Here is a 14,946-nt window from a genome sequence, read left to right as displayed (position 1 = left end):
TGGGGAAGATAAATGCTGGGTGAGGTGCCCCGCCAGTTGTCCCCAAGCCAGTGTCCGGGCCCCCCCCGTGGCTGCGGGGGCTCTGCCCTCGCCCACCCCGCTGCCTGGCGCACAGTCGGGGATGTCCCACACGGGGCCGGGCGCAAGCGCCAGCAGCTGCCTGCATGCGGCCGGGGTACAGCCGGGAAGGTACACAGGCACACGCCACGGCTCCCCACGCAGGCACGCGTGGGCTCGCACACGGGGCGGCCGCGGGACCAAACGGCCTGAGGCGGCTCCTCCTGTTCTCTTGCAGGATTTTGGGGAGGGCTGCGGGTTTTTTTTCTCTTTTTTTTTTTTTTTGTCAAAACGATTAATTTGAAACAAATGAAGCTCGCCCGCCTCTTGTTTGCCAAACAGGCTGTTGGCAATGTGCAAACAGGCTTTCAGCCCGGCGCCGCGCCCCCGCTCTGCTCCCTGCCGCCCGGCTCCAGCCCGGTCCGCAGCACCCTCCTCCTGCCCCTGCCCCTGCCCCTCCTGGCCCTGCAGTACCGCTTGATGACTACCTCCCCGTTGCCCTTAACGCACGATCCGGGTTTCTCTTCAGCCTCGAAATAAGAAGTGACACATGCACCGCTAACCCAACGTGTGGGGAAAGCCCACGGTTGAGAGGGGCTATTGACGGGAGCGCTGCAAAGAGACAAAGCTGGGGGCTAGTGGAATCAGATGCAGCCCTTAATTAACACCATCTTAAACAGTCTAACAGGCACTGAAGACAAAGTTGAAGAAAGACTTTAAGGCTGAGTGCCCCTCGACAAGCTCTTTTTTTTTCCTCGTGTCATTCAATATTTAATGCACTGTGCTTGTAATGCTACTACTGGTGCTCCTTTCTCAGCAAGTACATTATTTTTTCACGGTGCCCATGGCCAGGGAAAACCCTTTAGGCAAAGAAAATCAAAATGTTTGTTGTTTTGGATGACTTATAACTCTTGTTTAACACAAGCACTTTCAAGAAAGTATAACAGGCGCAGCCTCTAAAGCAAACAACGAAATCCTTGTGACAGAGTCGGACACAAAAAGCACATTGTGTTATGGACTATCCCTTTTCTCTCCTGCTAGATGGGTGCCTGTCTGAGGCTGAACACCACGATGCCATTTTACTTTTGAACTATTGTTTTTGAGTTATGCCATGTGGTCAAAAGGAGAAGAAGGGAGGTTGTTTCCAAGCTCATAAGACAAACGAGTTGCCTTTCATTGAACTACCCCAGAGCTCCTTTAAAACGAGGTTTAAATGTCACCTCCATGTTTTTAATGGACACAGGGCTTCAGGGGCGACCCTTCAAAGCGCCTTCGTAATAAACGACCCTTATTAAATATGTCTCTGCCTGGGAAAATCGCTTGGCAGAGGAGAAAAAAGGGGGAGCGGGGGTGGGGGAAGGAGAGACACGGCGCTGGCGGAGGAGCTCCGCCGCCCCCCTGCTCCCGGCGGGCCGGGCCGGAGCGGAGGAGCGGTCCCGCTCCGGGTGCCTGCCGCCGGGTGGGGCGGGGGCAGGGGGCCGGGGGCTGGGGAGTGGGGGTGTACGACCGCCTTCCGCCCCTCGTCCCAAACCCCCTTTTCTCCCCCACCCCCCAAAATAAGAGGCTGAGTGAAAGGTTGGGGTGTTTTCCTCCTGACTTCTTTTTGTCCTTAGGAGAGCGGCGTCTGCGAGTCTGAGCTGGGAAGTTACTGATTTGCAGGCTGCATGTTAAGGCAGCCCATGTAAGTAATTTCTGCGGGCATCCCGGCAAAGGAGAACAAATCGTTGACAAAGGCGAGCCCTTTCAATTCAGCAGCGTCGTTAGGGAAACCAAAAAGTATTCTTCCTATAATAAGTTCCACTTCAAAGGATTTCTCATTCAACGGTGACTGCTTCGCACTTTTATTAAGTCCGGGCTTTTTCGCTTGGCGGAATCATCTGTTTGGTTATTTTTCATCGTGTTTATTTTTCACCATTCACACAGTACTTGTATTAAATAAACAAAGAACAATCGCTCTGCAAATAAAAGTGCTTAGGTGGGGAAAAAAAAAAGAGGGGGGCAGAGGAGGAGGAGAAGAGCTGGAGCTGGAGCTTCTTCCCCGCTTATTTGTTTGTTTGTTTACCTGCTGAAGTTGGGGAGGGGGGGTCCTAAAAAAGGGGAGGGGAGGGGGGGTTGGGAGAGAGGCCAAAAAAATATGAGACGTTCTGATGAAGTGAAAATTGACTGCGCTAACACGGCATGAAACTAAAGGTCAATGCAACTGTATCTTAATAGAGTGTCTCGAATCGAGGTGGACTATTTTAAATGCAGCTTGCTTTTGCTGCGCTCATTGCCATAGCAATCCTAACGCTCCATGTTGATGTACCATAAAAGCAGTAGTTTGAATTTCAAAGAACCTGCCTTTGAACTTCTCCCTGCCTGATTAGGCACTTGCGTGGTGTGTGTGTGAATGCGGGAGCGTGGTTGTGTGTGCCGGCGGTACGCGGGATGAGGGGGGGAGCGGGGGCAGCGCCCCGCCGGGGTTTGGGTGTCCGAGCCAGGGGGGAGCGTGTGTGTCCGTCTATGTGTGAGTGCCAGTGTGTGTGCCAGCACACTCTCTGACCCCTCCTGGTCTGCTCTACCTGGAAATATTTTTCCGGGGGGGGCTGGCCGTCCCCCCTTCCCAGCGCTTTACAACTGGCGACATCTCTAGCAGCACGAAACACGCGGAGAAAAACCCTGAAAATCCTTGGTTCTCCCTCCACCACCCCCCGAAAAGCAAAGCAGCAGCCTGCCCCGGGCGGGGGGCTCCCCTGCGCCCCGCACCCCCCGCCCATGCTGGGTGCGTCGGGGGGCACAGCCCCGCGGCTCTCCGCCGAGAGCTCCCCCGCTTATCCATCCATCCACCCCCCCCCGCAATGCCATTTCCCACACTCCCGAAATTTCTTCGCCCCTTCAAACTTCGCTGCCGCCGCTCTAGCCTTTAAAGGGCCGAGCGCCAGCAATAGTGTGTGGCGAGATGTCTCCCAGCCCCGACTACAAAGGTAGATGATTTAAACAGTGTTTGCTAGGACCACGTTTCGCCTAGGAAAAGATGAAGTCTTTGATGATGGCCAACTCGGTGTCAATAAGTGGCTTTCTTTGAGCCATATTCAGATGGGAACGTCTTGCTTGCCAATTGCCATAGAAATCTTAACACACCATGAAGATTGTCCAAGCGCCAAGCCTTCCGTTCTGGGCTAAATTACTTTGAAGTGGGGCAGGACGTGCACTGGTCAATGTTAACTCTATAGGGCGGGCAGGGAACACTAGGAGAGGGAGGTTGGGGGGGGGGGAGCAGAAAATAAGAAGGGGAAACTTGTTTTAGACACTCTATACAAGGTTCTGCTCATTGTCAGATATCTTTTATCTTTTATATTTCCCATGAATGATTCATGTCTCGGTGGCTTTGTGTCGCCCTCCTTTTCACAAGAAACTTCATTAGGGAGCTATAAGTTTTCCCATTGATTGGAGCCCTCATTTATGAGTGTTTTTCTGCTTCGTATGTTGGTTATTGTCATTCTGCTTGAAACAACTCTTTGCAACCTGTTTCACCTTTACCACATTTAACAAAACTGACTTAAAAAACACTCTAACCTTTTGGTGAAACTGTTCTTGACATTTTGACCAGTCATTTTCGAGCACTGGTAAATTACGGGGGGGCGGCGGGGAGCATCATCCTGGGCTACTTTTATTTATTTCATTTTATTAAAAAAAAAAAAAAGAAAAAGGAAAAAAAAAAAAAAGAAATAATCCTGGAGGATGCTGACACACGACTCTGCCCAGAATCTTTCCACCAGCGGGTTTTACTCAGTTTTTCTCTCTCGAAAAGAGAAACGTGTGTCCTTACTCAGCTCCTGAAAACTTTTTTTTTTTTTCATTCCAGTGGTCTCCTGGCGTTATTTCTCGCCTGACCTGACTCTGTATTTCAGAATAATCTTCTGGCCTACAGTTTTGCCACTATGTCTTCTGCTGAAGTCTCGTGCTATTTCACTCACCAGTGTCTGTAAGAGGAGACTGCCAGGAAGATTTTTTTTTTTCCCAACAGAAATATTAACGTTTTAGTTGATTGGATTTGATGCTTTGATGAGCTGTCCTTCAGAGAGATTAAGAATATCGTGCGTATAAATGCCTGACTTTCGTCTGTGTCCTATCTATCTGTCTGACTGTCTATCCATCTATCTGTCCGTCTGTCTATCCATCCATCTGTCTGTCTGTCTGTCCTCTCTTTCCCCCGTGCATGGAAAGCCATCAGCGGAGCACCCAATTGCTATCATGAGGAGGCAGACCCCCCAATCCTGCGCCGCCCCCCCGCCATTAGCCCGGCTGACTTCCCGGGGCAAACACCCACGGGAGCACAGCCTGCAGCCGCGGGGGGAGGCAGGGATGGCTGGGCCCTGAGCACCCTCCCTCTGCGTGGCTGCAAACCGAAACGTAAATCCGAAGGAGAACCGTTTTTACTCACACGTTTCGCTGGGAAAAGCCGGGGTATCTCAGCCGCCCCCAAATCTCCCGGTGCTGCTCCTGCCGCGCTGTGAGGCTACGACTTTATCTGACTCTACCTACTGACCCTCGGGGGGGGGGGGGTGTTTTGGTCTGTCTCTGCCCCTCGTCTGTCAGTAAGGCACATGCAATACATAGAAATAATATTTTTATTCATTTGCATGATAATTTTTTTTTGCTTTTTATGGGGTTTACAGAGATTAAAAAATTTAAATTAGTATTATTTTATTTAAGAGGTATCATGTGTCATAAAACTGATGGGCAAGTGTGTGACCCTGCGTGTAGCAAGTACATAAAAATAGTGATATATCCCCCCGAGCCATAGTTTATAAATCCTGCCATGTAGTAATGTATAGTGCAATCTGTTGTTGAAAAAAAATGCATAAATTAAAAAGTTCGTTTATAAATCAGCACCAAAATATCTCTAATAAGATTACATTACATAAATTATTCTTTAAAAAGTCCATACCTTCTTTTATTATTTTCTATTTATTCAAACGGGCTTTGAAAAACGAATAAAAAGCAAATCGAATGAACTTTAAAAAATTATTTTGTATTCAAGTTTTCTGTTTGTTTTTAAAGTAACGCCTGCTTCTTTAGGTCCAACACAACAATATGAAGACAACGTTTAAAGGCTTCCAGAGTGACAGCACCATGCACTGTACTAATAATATAATATCTCTATGAACTATATATATATATATATCAGCACCAACACACCGCACGGAGGACATGCAGGAAGAGTCTGTTTCACATTACATCGTTCATTCAAGTAAGCTGAAAAATATAATGATTTTTTTTTTTGTACAAACCACAGCATCATAAACAACAATCTATCACCAAAATTAATAAGAAATTTCTTTGGTGTGCTCTGTACTCTTCCGGGGGGGAAAAAAAAAAAGGAAAAAAAGGGGGGAAAAAAAAAGGATGATGTCAGAAAATAAATTAATTCGACTGTACAAAATAATCGCGTTCACATACACGTTATTAACAATGACAAGACGACATCCACCATTCACGGCACACAAAACACATTTCCACAAGCCCTGGGGGAGGGGAGGGAGGCTGCCGCTTCTCCTCTCGGGGTCTCTGAGGAGGAATTAGTGCTCTTTAGTTTATTTGCGCCCCGCTCCTGACGGGCGGGCAGGGGCTGGGGTCTCCCGTCCCCCCCCCACTCCGCAGCCCCTCGGCCGCTGGGCTGGACCGCTGGGGGGGGGGGGCGTGGAGGGTGGGGGGGGGTGGGCACCCCCACCCCAGCCTGCTCCCCACCCTCCGTTTCTTTCCCAGCAGCTCTGGTCCCCTCCTCCCAGGTGACTCTGCCCGGCCACCGCAGGGGTATGGTGAAAAGCAAGAGTGCGCGCAGGCACCGGCTCGGCTGGAGAGAGGAAATAAACCTAAATTTTATATATATATAAAAAATTATAATAAAAATATAAGCCCCCAGCCCCGCGCCCCTCTCCCCTCCGGCGCTCGCTGGGGCCGGGGAGCTGCTCCCCCCAATCCACAAACTGACTGCACACGGGGCTGGAGGGAGCTAGAGGCAAAGTCTTCCTCTGCCAGACGAACTTTAAAAAAAAAAAAATAGAGTAATAATAATACCGACCCCAAGAAAAGGGGAAATCGCTGACAGTTTTTGTGTGTTTTTTTTTTAGGAAAAAAACAAAATGTATCACAGTATCGCAGTTGTCAAATAGCAGCAGGTTTCTTTTATTCTCCGGCTACGTTTTAGGAGCCATACGCGTACAAACCGTGGAGGAGCAGTAAGGGAGTGCTGCATCTTTTGTCCTTCCTTCCCTAAATCGTTTTCACATGGTTACGGCTAAGGGAGAAAGAAAGAGGGCTGGAGAGAAAATGCCGGGTGCGGGTGGGACCCCACGACTCGGGAGAGAAACCAACAATTACAAAGGAGCTGAACTGCAAGAGGGGAGGAAAAACTGTATTTATTTCATTTTATTTGAAGGGATGCGTAACCTGTCCTCGACTGGCCGGAGCTTCAGCAGGTGCTGCTTTACAGTCAGGAGGCCGCTGCAAACCCGGGGCTAAAACCCAGGCTGAAGAGGAGGCGCTGGGGTGGCAGCTAAAGTATTTAAGAGCCACTCCAGGGAGCGGCAGGGCTCTGCCAGCTCGCAGCCTTCCCCCGTCTCTCTCTTGTCAAGAGCAGTACGGCACGGGCAGGGTGGGAGCCAGGCATCTCCCTTGGCACTGTCCCCCCGCACAGGCGTGCGGCTCGGGTCGCTGAGATGGCCCAGCGTGGCGTTATTAATGCTTTTTCTTACCAAAAGAAAAAAGAAAAAAAAAAAAAAAAAAGGTCCGAGTCTCTTTAATTAAATTAGTTACCGTACAAACACCATAGGGTTTCGTACACGGAATAAATAGCGCGAGTCAAACCTGATGGCACTTCCACGCCAACCCCCGTGCCAGGCGGCTGCCGCTCCAGCCCGGGCCAGCGCGGCAGGGCCGGGACCGCCGGCGGCACGGCACGGCTCGGCGCGGCTCGGCACGGGTCGGCACGGCTCGGCCCGGCACGGCTCTGCACGGCTCGGCCCGGCCCTAGGGAGCGGTTCTGCCCCCCGAGGTCCTGTGGGGCTCGTCCCCCTCGGAGGCCGGGGAGGCGTCGCGGCTGGAGGGCGTGCGGGGCCGGCGGGGAGCCCCCCCGGCCTGGCAGACGTACCACTCGCTGAGGTTGGTGACCGGCGGGGAGAGGGCGGCGGCGCGGCCGCGGGGCGGCTCGGCGGCCGGGTCGGCCTCGGGGGGCAGCGGGCCGTCGGGGGGCCCCGCCGCCGCGTAGCCCTGGGAGCCCGGCGGCGGGGAGGGCGGCGGGGACTTGCAGTGGATCTTCATGTGCTTCCGCAGGGAGCTGGGGTGGGTGTAGGACTTGTCGCAGCCGCGGATCTTGCAGTAGTAGGGCTTGTCGGAGGTGTGGACGTGGGAGTGCTTCTTGCGGTCGCTGCTGTTGGCGAACTTCCTCTCGCAGCCGTCGAACTCGCACTTGAAGGGCTTCTCCCCTGCCGGGACACACCAACGGCACCGTTACCGGCGGGCGGGGGCACGGCCCTGCCCGCGCCCTGCCCGCAGCCTGCCCGCTGTAGCCCCTCCGCGGCGCGGCCTCCGGGGGCGAGCAGCAGGGCAAAGCCTCCCCTTCCCTCCGTCGCCTTCCCTCTCCCCGCTCCCCGCCGCCCCCTCACGACAGTCGCGACACACCCGAGGCTTCCGATTTTCTCCCCTGGTTTGCGAGCTGTGCAATGTGGCTGGCGGCCTCCAAACCCGCAGCCCCGGGCTGGCGGCGGCTGGGCCCTGCCTTGTTTGCCCTCTGCGGCGCTCCCCTCGCACACGAGAAACCTTCATTACCGCTCTAATGACCAAGCCCAAACAAAACCTCTCAATGCCTTCGCCTGCGAGGGCTGGCGTTTGCCGGCAGCCTGGCTCGCCTGGCACATCTCCTGCGTAATCCTTTCCCAATGGCGCACTACGCCGGGGGAATAATTAGTTTGGGGGAAATAAAAGTAACACCTGTTTAAGCATCCCGATATAAAGCAGGAGCACCCAGCAGCCCGCACTGGGAACCTGCAGGCTGGGGAGAGCCGCCGGGACACTGGCGATGACAGCCGCGGGCTGCTGTTACTTCAGCTGGTTACCTCAGGCTAATTTGGGTCTAAAAATCTCCGGCCCATCTATTTTAAGAGCTTTACGCATTGTTTAACAGTTAAAGGGGTTGTGAAAATCAGCCCGGGGCGGGTCTGCCTGGCGTACCTTTCACCCCCCTCCCCGCTCCTGACATACCATACCCTGGGACATATATGTTCTGGTACATATAGCCCTGCCCCGGACCGACCCTTCCCCACAGTTCCCGAATAGGCATGAGTAAATGCCTATTGCTGGGAGACCAGGGAAAAAAATGTGCCGGATCCTTGTACTGCACCCGGACTGGAGTTTCTTACAGCAACTTTTTCTTCCCCTGCCGTGCTACACGTGAGCCCGGCGCAGACAGACCTGCATTGATAATCCTTGTCACGACTATTGCGACTCCCGAGTTAAAAAAGCTGTGGGTTTAGGCACGGCTGATGCGTATTTTCAGATCTGTTTTGCTCTGAGCGCTCAAAAATAACAACCCAGCAGCTCTCTCGGTGGACATTTTCTAATTTTCACCAGGCGATTTTTACTGCTCCTTCCGTTTGTAAAATCCTATAATGTTTAGCAAAATAATAATGGGAAAGAAAACCATTTTTATTTTTAAAAACTAGCTATTTCTCGGCTGTTACTATAGAAACATGTGCCTCCGCAGCCTATTTACGCGTCAACTTTTTCAATTAAAATCGGCTCACCTACCAACGAAGTGGTAGCACTACAAAGAGCGAGTTTATCCTTAAAAAAAAAGGTAAGAAAATGTATCTCGTGGGTTTTAAGCGGAGTTTTCACGTGCACAGAACCCCCCGCACGCTCCCACTCCCACCGAGACAAATCTCGAGTCACCTCGTTTGTTCATTAATATTTTCTTTTTTTCTGGAGAAATAAAGCGAAGCTACCGAAGGGTTTGGCCGGTTTATATCTGTATTACCCCACGGATGCAGGCTCACACCACCCGCTGCCGGCGGTGCGCCGCAGAGCCCCCAGCGCAGCCCCCCTGAGAGATGCTCCGACCCGCCGGGATGAAGCGGGCGAGGAGCCGCTGCCCAAATCGCGTCCCCCCCCACAGCCCCGTCGATACTTCAGGGAAGTGCTTTTCCCCGTGGGCTCACGCATGGGCACCCTCCCGGGGACTGTGCACCCCTCGAGGGGCCGCGGGAGAGGATCCCCCTCTCCCCCGGCCCTTCGAGGGGTGCACAGCCTCCGGATAGCTCGTCCTCGCCAGCCTCCGGATCGCGACGGTCCAATTCCACACAAATCCAGGAGCGGGGAAGGTCCCGGAGTGTCCCTGGCACGCTGACGAGGGCGTCACGTCAGAGTTTAACCATTTGTAGGTGGTTTCAACCCAAGGAAGGGGGCGAGATGCCGGACGCAGTCTCCTGACTCCTCCCGGCAGCAGCAGTGCCGGCGGCGGGAGGGCACGGAGGTGCTTTGGGGTCACCCCCTTTTTTTTGGCGGGGGGGGGGGGGAGTAGGAATCTTCGGGGGAAAGCCTGGTGGCCCTGAGCACCGTCTCCGGCGAGGGGGCAGCGATTTTGCGGGAGGTGGGGTCCCCGTTAGGATGCAGCCCCCGCCGGGGTGGGGACAGCGGTTTGTCCCCAAAATGAGGTGAGGCGCAGGGCGCGGTGTGCTCCCGGGGTCATGCTTACGAGGAAAAGAGGGGAAAAAAACAAGCAAGCAAACGCCTCCTGAATTACTGACATACTCTTCTTCCTTGCAGGATTACCAGAAACGCGCAAAATCCCCTAATGAGACAATTATGGTGTTATTATTTCCCCCTCCCCCTAAAAATGCCCATAATAAACGAATAGTTTGTAAATCTCACCTGCTCCCAGGCTGCACATGACTAAATTAAAGCTGAGGCGGCAAAATTACAGTAATTAATCTGATAGGGACCGGCAGAAGGTTTGGGATCCCTCGTCCACCCGAGGGCTGTGCGTGGGGAAAGAGTCACGTCCCCTTCACCCTCCCGTGGGCCGAGCTGTCATTCGAGGGGGTTGTTGCCCCCCCCCGCCCCGAGCCCCGAGGGCTGGTTTGTTGCAACGGCCCCTTCTGCGTAGAGATAGCCTCCCCCCGTGGGCTCACGCGTGGGGAGCCCCTCGGTGGCTGTGGATAGCCCCCGGCTGCAAACTTCTCCAAATTTCCTTTGCAAGGGGCCATGTCCCATGCAGGGCCTCGGGGCAACGCTCGACCACAGCTCAGAGCTCCAAACTGTGCCCGATACATATTTAGGTTATTTTTGGGGGCTCCTTTTCCCGCTGAATCCCTCAGCCCGCTCCCACTCCCCCCAAGCCTCTTCCGCACTCGTTCCTTTCCCCCCCCTTGGAGCTGGGATGGGAAAGGAGTTGAGGAGCCCAGAAAGGTCCGCGGTGAAGTTTTGTTTTCCAAATCAAGACAGATGGGGACGGCTAGATGACAAAAACACGGGCCTCCAGCATTTAACTCATTCCGCGGTGCCATTAACACACCACCATCACCACTCTCCCCCTCAAAATATGTCAGCCCCCCCGCAGGAGACATCTCCCCCCTGCTCTGGGAGCAGAGAGCTGGGCGTCCTCAGGTCCCCACAGCTACATATGGGCTCATGCCTGACATATTCTGGAGATAAAAATCTATAATCCTTTCCGCCATGGGCCATTTGGTTTTACATCGGAACAACACGTTGCACGGTCGCCGCTTTTCTCTTCCCGAGCAGCACACAATAAATCAAGAAAGCAATTACGGCAACTCCACTTCCTTAAGTGTCCTCCGAGGAATAATATTTGTCTACCACTATAAATCCCGGCTTCGTTCGTTTTCGGCACAGTTTTTACACCCTGAGCGAAATGCGTATTTCGGGGGTGGCGAGGAAGGAGGAGAAAGGGGGAAAAAAAGAAAAAAAAAAAAAGAAAGAAAAAAAGACTCAGAGGCTCAAACACACCCCGTAACCCCGAGCCCCTCCAGGAGCCCCGCAGCGGGCCCAGCCTGTCCCCCGGGCATCCCCCGGGGGTGCTGCTCCCTCCTCCCGCAGCTCTCGCTCCGCGAAGCCCCGCCGGGCAGCCGGGGCTGCCTTGAAGTTTCCTCCTCGGATCCACAAAGAGAGGGAAGCGTCCTCCGGCAAGCGCCTTCCCCCGCCCTGCGCCCTCCTCCCCGGCTCCGCGGGCACCGCCGGAGGCGGGACCAACACGGGCGGCACCGGCAGCCTCGGGAGCGGGGTCAGTACCGGTAGCCCCGGCGGCACGGGCAGTCCCGGTAGCACCGGCAGGACCGGCTGTCCCGGTAGTAGCGGCGGCGGCGGCGGCAGCCCCGGTAGTATCGGTAGCCCCGGCAGGGGGGCATTCCCGGCAGCATCGGTAGCCCCGGTAGTAGGGGCAGCCCCGGTAGCAGGGGCAACCCCGGCAGCGGGGGTAGCCCCGGTACTGGGGGCAAGCCCCGTAGCGGGAGTAGCCCCGGCAGCGCTGGTCGCAGGGGCAGCCCCGGTAGGGGGGGCAGCCCGGTAGCCCCGGCAGTACCGGCAGCCCCGAGCGCCACGCCGCCACCGCCCACAGTGCGGGGGAACTGCGCCCCCAAGAGCCCCCGCGGCCCCATCTCCGCCGGGCCAAGCGCCCCCCGCCCGGCTCCGTCCCCATCGGCAGAGCCGGCGGGAAAAGCAGAACCGGCGTCCTTCGGGGGGGCCGCTGCGCAGCCCTCCGCAGCCGTGGGGTGAGCCCCTCGGAGATGCCCTGGGCAGGGGCGGCGGGAGCCGGGCCGGGAGGGCGCTCATCCTCTCCTCGCTCTTCCGCAAGGGCTGCTGTTTATCTGCCCCCGGGCTCTGCGTTGTTTATTAATCGGTGTATTTATCCGGTGGTGCCGGGGTGTGGGGAGGTGGGTGGCGGAGGGGGTGGGGAGGGAGCTGCCCAAGGTGTGTGGGGGGGGCGTACACACACGTGTGTGCAGGGCAGAGGGGCCGGGTGCGTGTGCGTGGTTGTGTGTGCGTGGCCCGTGTGCTGCCGAATTACTTATTCATGAAAAAGTCACATGTCCGGCGGTGCGTAGGAGAGGAGGAAAAGAGGGGGAAAGGGAAAAAGAAAAACAAAAAAGAAAAGTAAAAGGAAGAAAACCCTTAGAGAGGCGGCAGGGCGGGGGGGGGGGCACCCACCTGTATGAGTCCGCTTGTGGATCTTGAGGTTTTCGGAGCGGGCGAAGACCTTCCCGCAGCCGGGGAAGGGGCAGGGGAAGGGCTTCTCTCCCGTGTGCACTCGGATGTGGTTGATGAGTTTGTATTTCGCTTTGAAGGGCTTGCCTTCGCGGGGACACTCCTCCCAGTAGCACACGTGGCTGCTCTGCTCGGGCCCGCCGACGTGCTCCACGGTGACATGGCTCACCAGCTCCTGCATCGTGCTGAAAGTTTTGGAGCAAGGCTTCCTACCGCCCGGTGGCGGCGGCGGAGGCGGAGGAGGAGGAGGCGGCTCCCGGTCGATCCACTTGCAGATCAGCTCTTGCTTGATGGGCTGGCGCATGTACCGCAGGAAAGCCCCGGCCGCCGCCGCCGCCCCGACGTGGGCATGGTGGTGGTGGTGGTGGTGGTGGTGGTGGTGGGGATGGGGGTGGTGCGGGTGCCCGTGACCGGCCGCCGCCGCCGCCAGGTTGAGGTTGACGGAACCGTAGCCTTGCAGCGCCGAGGAGGCGGCGGCGGCGGCCCCGTAGTGCGCCTCGGCGCGACCATAGAGCTCCCCAGCGGCGGCCGCCAGCCCCAGGCGCATCTGCCCGTTGAGCGGCGGGTGGCGGCCGGCGGGCCCGCCCTGCTCGCCGGGCGGCGGCGGCGGCGGGAAGGCGGTGTGCGCCCCGTCGGCCGCGCCGTAGGTGCCGGCGGCCGAGATGAAGACGCCGTGGGGCGGCGGGTGCGGGAGGTGGGGGGAGCCGGCGGGCGGGTGCTGCTCGCCCAGCGCCCCGTGCGCGGCGGCGGCGGCGGCGGCGGGCAGCTCCCGCCGCAGGAGGAAGTCCCGGCCCGCCGCGCCCCCCGACGGGTAGCCCGGGAGGGCGGCGGCGGGCGGCGCGTAGGCGGCGGCGGTGGTGGCGGCGGCGGCGGTGGCGGCGGCGGCGGCGGCGGCGGTGGTGGCGGCGGGCGCGGCGAAGGCGGCGGCGGCGGCGGTGAGCGCCTCGGGCGTGAGCTTGAGGGCGGCGGGCTGCGCCATGTGCTCGGGTCCGAGCGGCGTGAGGGCGCCGCCGGGGTCGCCGCCCGCGTCCCCGGGGTGGAGGTGGGCCGCGTGGTGGGGGTGGACGTGGTGGTTCCCCAGCCCCGGGAAGCCTGTCATGTTCTGGTGAGGATGGGGCTGAGCCGCTGCCAAATCCGCTAATCTCAGTGTCGGGTTCCTCTTGCTCAAAGGGGGCTCCATAACGACACAGCCAAGCCCATCTACGCTCGCTGTTGTTATTTTTTTCCCTCTACCCGCCTTCAAAAACATGTATATATTAAGCGGCTCTTTAACTTCTTTTGTCTGCGCTCCTAACTCCGCGCATCCCCGGCCCCGCTCTGGCCGCCCGCGATTGGCAGAGCCCTCACCGCACTTCGGCGGCGCGGTGGGAAATACGGCTCGGACACCGCACCGGAGGGATTGGACGGATCCCGATGATTGGCAGCGGCTGGGACCGCGCGATTGGCTCCCTTTCAGGCCGCCGGCGCAGCGGGGATCCGCCCTCGCCGCCCCCCCACCGCCGCCTCTCCCCCCCCCACCCGCGCCGCCCCCCGAAGTTGCACTTGCAAAACTTCGCGCGGGGCCCGACGGGGCGCACCCGCCCCCCGCCTCCCCGTGCCGGCCGCGGGCACAGCTGCCGCCCCCCCGGCGCTGGACGGAGCGCCCTGCTCGCAGGCGCTGCGCCGCCGTGTTTACGTTTGCGGGGCTGCGGGATTTCTCTCCTCGCCTGGGAGCAGCCCACGCGCGGGGCTGCTGCCGGGCTCTGCGCTCCGTTTCCTTCTCTTTTCTCTTCTTCTTTTTTTTTTTTTTTTTTTTTTGGAGAGCCATCATCATTCATTCATCGATGAGGCGGGAAAGCACGCCCTGATGCAACACACACACACCACACACACGCACACCCACGCGAGGCCGAGGCTGTGTGTACTTATGCCCAACTGAAGGCAACACTAGAGGAAGGCAGCCAACGTTTTCCTAAAAAGAAGGCGGCGGGGGAGGGGGGGGGGGATTCCTGTCCTTTAGAAAATCAATGAGTAAGCAGCCGGAGGGGAGGCAAGCAGCACATGTTAAGGAGAAGTTTTGGGAGCCTGCGCTCGCCGCCTCTTTGGGGACTTCCTCCTCCCGAGGTGCCCCGCAGCCCCTTTCCCGGGCGCCCCGTCGGGAGAGCCCCCCCGCTCCCCTCGAAGCTTTGGGATGCCCAGGCAGAAGGAGGCGGTGGGCTGGGAAATGGGGGAGTCTCCGGCTGGGGGGTGTCTGCCAGGAGCTGTTGCCCTCGACGGAAAAGGCAGGAAAAGTGGGGGCTCCCCTAGAGTGGGGCAGAGGTGGCGGGCGGGCGGGGGGAGCGATGGGACCGTCCCTGGGGTGCGGGGTGTGTTGGTCCTCGAAAGTGAAGCGCTTTTGTGGAGCGCCAAAACTGCCCTGCCAGCACAAAGGAGGGTGCTGCCGTTTGGGGGTGCCGGAAAGACAGGCTCGGGGATTCCCCTGCCAACCGAAGAGGGGGAAAAGAGCATTGCCTTGACTTTTCTCTGAGGCTGCGGGAGGAGAGGTGGCTTTTATTGATATGTCATCTGCTTTCCTTAGGCTGCTGGTCCTCCTGGGAATGCCTGGCGCTCCCGCAATCCTTGGAAAGTGAAGGCAGGCTGCCCGCCCTTCCC

At 57.4% G+C, this 14,946-nt stretch overlaps 1 protein-coding gene across 1 annotated transcript; it reads right to left on the bottom strand.

Annotated features, from left to right (window-relative positions):
* Positions 1-5,883: 5,883 nt before the first annotated feature.
* ZIC5 (Zic family zinc finger 5) lies at positions 5,884-13,564 on the bottom strand. The gene is given in 4 exon segments (XM_075139580.1): positions 5,884-7,523; positions 12,259-13,140; positions 13,143-13,234; positions 13,236-13,564. Coding segments are annotated over 4 exon segments (1,758 nt in total). The 3' UTR covers positions 5,884-7,068.
* Positions 13,565-14,946: the final 1,382 nt, after the last annotated feature.

This window comes from Calonectris borealis, chromosome 1, assembly GCF_964195595.1.
Source record: "Calonectris borealis chromosome 1, bCalBor7.hap1.2, whole genome shotgun sequence".
NCBI classification, from domain to species: Eukaryota; Metazoa; Chordata; class Aves; order Procellariiformes; family Procellariidae; genus Calonectris; species Calonectris borealis.
Note: the sequence above shows the minus strand (reverse complement) of the source record. Positions and strands in the feature narration are given on the sequence as shown.